Source organism: Meleagris gallopavo, unplaced genomic scaffold (assembly GCF_000146605.3).
Source record: "Meleagris gallopavo isolate NT-WF06-2002-E0010 breed Aviagen turkey brand Nicholas breeding stock unplaced genomic scaffold, Turkey_5.1 ChrUn_random_7180001851961, whole genome shotgun sequence".
In the NCBI taxonomy this organism is placed as follows: Eukaryota; Metazoa; Chordata; class Aves; order Galliformes; family Phasianidae; genus Meleagris; species Meleagris gallopavo.
Genome location: NW_011118795.1, coordinates 2,661 through 6,401, shown reverse-complemented (window position 1 = coordinate 6,401; position 3,741 = coordinate 2,661). Strand labels below are relative to the sequence as shown.

Here is a 3,741-nt window from a genome sequence, read left to right as displayed (position 1 = left end):
TCATACACTTTCCTTTAAAGCTATGTTAATTCTTACCTTGCTGACATTATTTTATTCTGACACATGAAAATGTGGATTTTCCGTGACTGTCAATATAATAAAGCTTGAAACTTCGGCTTATGCAGCTATCACAACTTCATGAAAGATCATTTTTCAAAAATACATATTACATGCACATAAAAATGTACTGCCTCATTCAGAAACAGTTGGCATCTTCATTATCTACATACACATTCTAGCTACATATTAAAAATATGACTCAATTAGAAATGATTCATGGGTTTACAACATGAAATAAAAGATTTACAAAGGTTAATAACTAAACAAAGAGGATGGAAAAAATAAAGCTGAAGCTTCTTTTACCTGGTACTGATACGCCATACACGTTTGCTTCTTGTATGAAATCCAACATAACAATGACATCAGAAACTTCTGTTGTTGCAACATTCTCTCCTTTCCATCTAAAATGTGGAAAACACAATATTTTCATCCTTTGGAGACATATAGGCATATCTTTAAAATGATTCCATTCATTTTAGACTATTAATAGCTCATATTTCTTCTTGTTTGTCATCTTGCTACACTGATCTTATTATCAGAAGATAGTGCTAGTAATTAAAGTGTTACTAGATATTATCCATCACTATGAAGTACAATGCATATTTATCATAACCTGATGATTTAAAAATTTTGATGTATATCCAAATATATCAGATGAGACCACACTTTAGTATTTCATACATTTTTATCTGTTTCTATATCCAATTCTCCTTGCCTGCAGCAAAATTACCATTGGTAAGTATGATCACTGGAAGGATTGTTCAAAGACCTGCAATTCCTACAAAACTGGAGATGAATTATCCAGCTCAGCAGGAGCACTTTTTGCAAAATGAAGCCCCTATCGTCCTTTTCAAGATCATCATATACTGCATCAACGTACTTCTAAACTGACTACTTTTAGCTGAAAACAAATAGATCACTATTATTCTAATCTACGTGTCTGTTTTTTAATGAAGAGATGTAAAAAGAAATATTGATTATACCTGAACGTATCTCCAATCCTGTCCCAAAAATACAGGAAATTCTCATGGTCTTGAACCATTAGGTCTCCAGTATTAAAATAAAGATCACCCTTCTTAAATACCTCACTGAGTAATTTCTTTTCTGTGTGTCTTTTATTGCCAGCATATCCGAAGAAGGGGTTCTTTGCATTCACTTGGGAAATGAGAAGACCAGCCTCACCTACGTGTAGAAGTGGAAACAAGTGTAAACTTAAAATACACAAATCCTATACTTTGCATTAGTGTTAATTTGCTACATAGGACTTTACAAAACCAGGAACGAAGTTTAGCAGGGTTCGGTATTTAAGCCTAAATTATAAAAGCTTAATAATAAAATAAATAATAAAACCTGTTACCACTGCTTTGCAATTCATGTCACCTCTATACACAAAGTGATCATAAACACACAGAGCAATATTGTCTATTCAAATTTCTGTTATATGTTTCTTCTTATTGACTAAACAGTTATCATCCATCAATTCTGAGTTCACTAGTACATTTTTTTATCATCTCACAGTGCACAGAGCAAATAGTATTTCCCTCTTCCTACACCTTACTGGATTTCTAGTGATAAGTCTCAACTTCAGCAGTTCCCTAATCAGTTAAAAAGCCAGTGTATCTAAAAGAGCAGCTGTTTGACCAAAGCAAATCCATAGTTAGGCTCAGAACTTCAGAAGTTCTGAGAAAAATTCTGAAGACTTTTTAGTAATGTGATAAACATCACTGCTTTCATTTTTGAGTAAAATGTAGGAGTTTAAATATAATTTTTCTACTCAAAAAATTAAGGAGATATGAGGTTTGGATATCTTGGTATGCATGTCTCACTTTGAAAATAGGTATAGTCAAGAGATACTAGATATCTGATAAGCATTTTGAAGACAGTTATAATCAAGCAATGTATTTGATAAAACACATAAAGGAGCACTTAATCAAAAGCACTTAATGTCTCTCCAAAAAGCACTTCTTCTAATTCACTTTCTCATAGATCTCCCAGGCAATCACCCCAATATGTTAACTTCTTTTAAAAAAGACATGTTTCCTTCATATTTAGAGACTATATCACACTATCATTTTTCCACACTGCTCTTCTGTGAATATATTCAAGGGTCTCCTAAGTTCTTTCGGTGTCAGCACTGCAATGCTTAATAATAGTCTGTTTTACATCAAAATTCATATTGCTTTTTTTAGAATTGCAGATTAATAGTTTATGTTGGTATGGTACAGTATCCCAATAGTAAGGTCTCTTAAAAAAAGATCCTGGAAGTGTTTGTATTACCATTGTAATACACTGTAATACATACTTACCTTTCTTAACTTTCTCACACCAACCATGCTTATTTCTAATTGGTTCATCTTTCTGGAAATCATACTTGATTAAATCAAATGGGAAAAAAAGCTGAAAAAGGGGAAAAAAGGTCATCAGTTTTTTATCTACACAGTGACATCTGGTGGCAGCAGATATAAGCAAGAAAACTTTTAGTCTTGCTCACTACAAAGTAGAACACAGTTTCATCTGTCTTTCATTCTGTCTGTAAAGTTACGCAGTTTACTGGAGATAACTAACACACAAACATTTTTGTGATCGTGTAACTTTCAAAATTACATGGTGAAGATACAGAATTGTATTTTCTTACAAATGAATTGTGGGACCCACATATCAGTTGTGCAGTCTACAAGGATCAGAGTAATAGAAGTACATATGAAATTTGATCTGACATCTTAAGCTGATATAAAAAGGGCTTCTTGGGGTATTCTGGTGTCTAAAACAACAGGGAATGCACATTTTTAACTGCTGATCAAAAGAACAAAGTTATAGTGTGCAAAATCAAATCATGATCCAGAAATAAGACACTTTCTCAATAAAGCCAAGGGGATTTTTTTTTAGTCTAATACTTTACTGCAGCTCTTAAATTCTTGAATTTGACAAATGCTACACAATTTAACTTAATTGCAAGATAACCGCTTTATTCTTGATAAGTAATCTTCTTAAATAGAAGATATTTCTTCTTGGAGTCTTTGCTTTGGATTTCCACATTAAATTGCTGTTCTGTTTCACTTCTTTTTTTGCACTGATATTTACTACTTCATATGGTTTCATATGACAAAACAAATGCAATGAATAATGTAAATAAGAAGGAAATAGTGTGATATGTTATTCTGATATTTGTATTTAATTAGAAACAGCAGCATGTCCTGCTCATGTTCATTTTCATCTGTTTGCTCCTTCAGAGATCAAAATATGTGTCTGTATCTGTATTAGACTGTTTGATGCATTATTTTATGTTGTTTTAACAGAAGCTAGTTAGTACTTGAGGTCATCTATATGACCATTGAGATTTACTATTTATGCTGCTACATACATCTCTTACTGCTTCCAACTCTGGAGTATTAACTACACATACTCCAGTTAGATTGTTGAAATAAATCATGCAAATACACAATTAAGAGGAGAAAACAGCACATATTAGACATTAGATATTCAAAATGAAAGTATAAGCCAAAATATTTTCTACTTAAACAGCTGTCTCTGTGCAGTAAACTTTCTTTTCATATTAAATAGTAGAAAATGAAGGCTCCAGAGCAAAGCATTTAGTCTGGTTACTGGCCTACTTTTCTTTTATCTCATTTAAAATTTATTGGAAAACAGCCTAAATCACTGAAGCGTTACAATATTATTTTC

At 32.2% G+C, this 3,741-nt stretch overlaps 1 protein-coding gene across 1 annotated transcript; it reads right to left on the bottom strand.

The window, feature by feature from the left end:
- Nucleotides 1-7: 7 nt before the first annotated feature.
- On the bottom strand, nt 8-3,388 carry LOC104915789 (long-chain fatty acid transport protein 6-like). Its single transcript, XM_010726713.2, has 3 exons — nt 2,367-3,388; nt 1,044-1,242; nt 8-461 (listed from the first exon to the last, which is right to left on the bottom strand). Exons 1-3 carry the CDS (start codon nt 2,479-2,481, stop codon nt 320-322), a joined length of 456 nt encoding a protein of 151 aa, XP_010725015.2. The 5' UTR covers nt 2,482-3,388; the 3' UTR covers nt 8-319.
- Between the last annotated feature and the right edge of the window lie 353 nt (nt 3,389-3,741).

What these genes read in the sequence shown, in the direction of transcription:
- LOC104915789 (XM_010726713.2), bottom strand. Translation starts at nt 2,481, where the DNA reads ATGACCTTTTTTCCCCTTTTTCAGCTTTTTTTCCCATTTGATTTAATC. An exon ending in GTGTGAGAAAGTTAAGAAAG is followed by an intron (nt 1,243 to 2,366) that starts GTAAGTATGTAT and finishes TTCTACACGTAG; the next exon opens with GTGAGGCTGGTCTTCTCATT. An exon ending in AGGATTGGAGATACGTTCAG is followed by an intron (nt 462 to 1,043) that starts GTATAATCAATA and finishes TCCACATTTTAG; the next exon opens with ATGGAAAGGAGAGAATGTTG.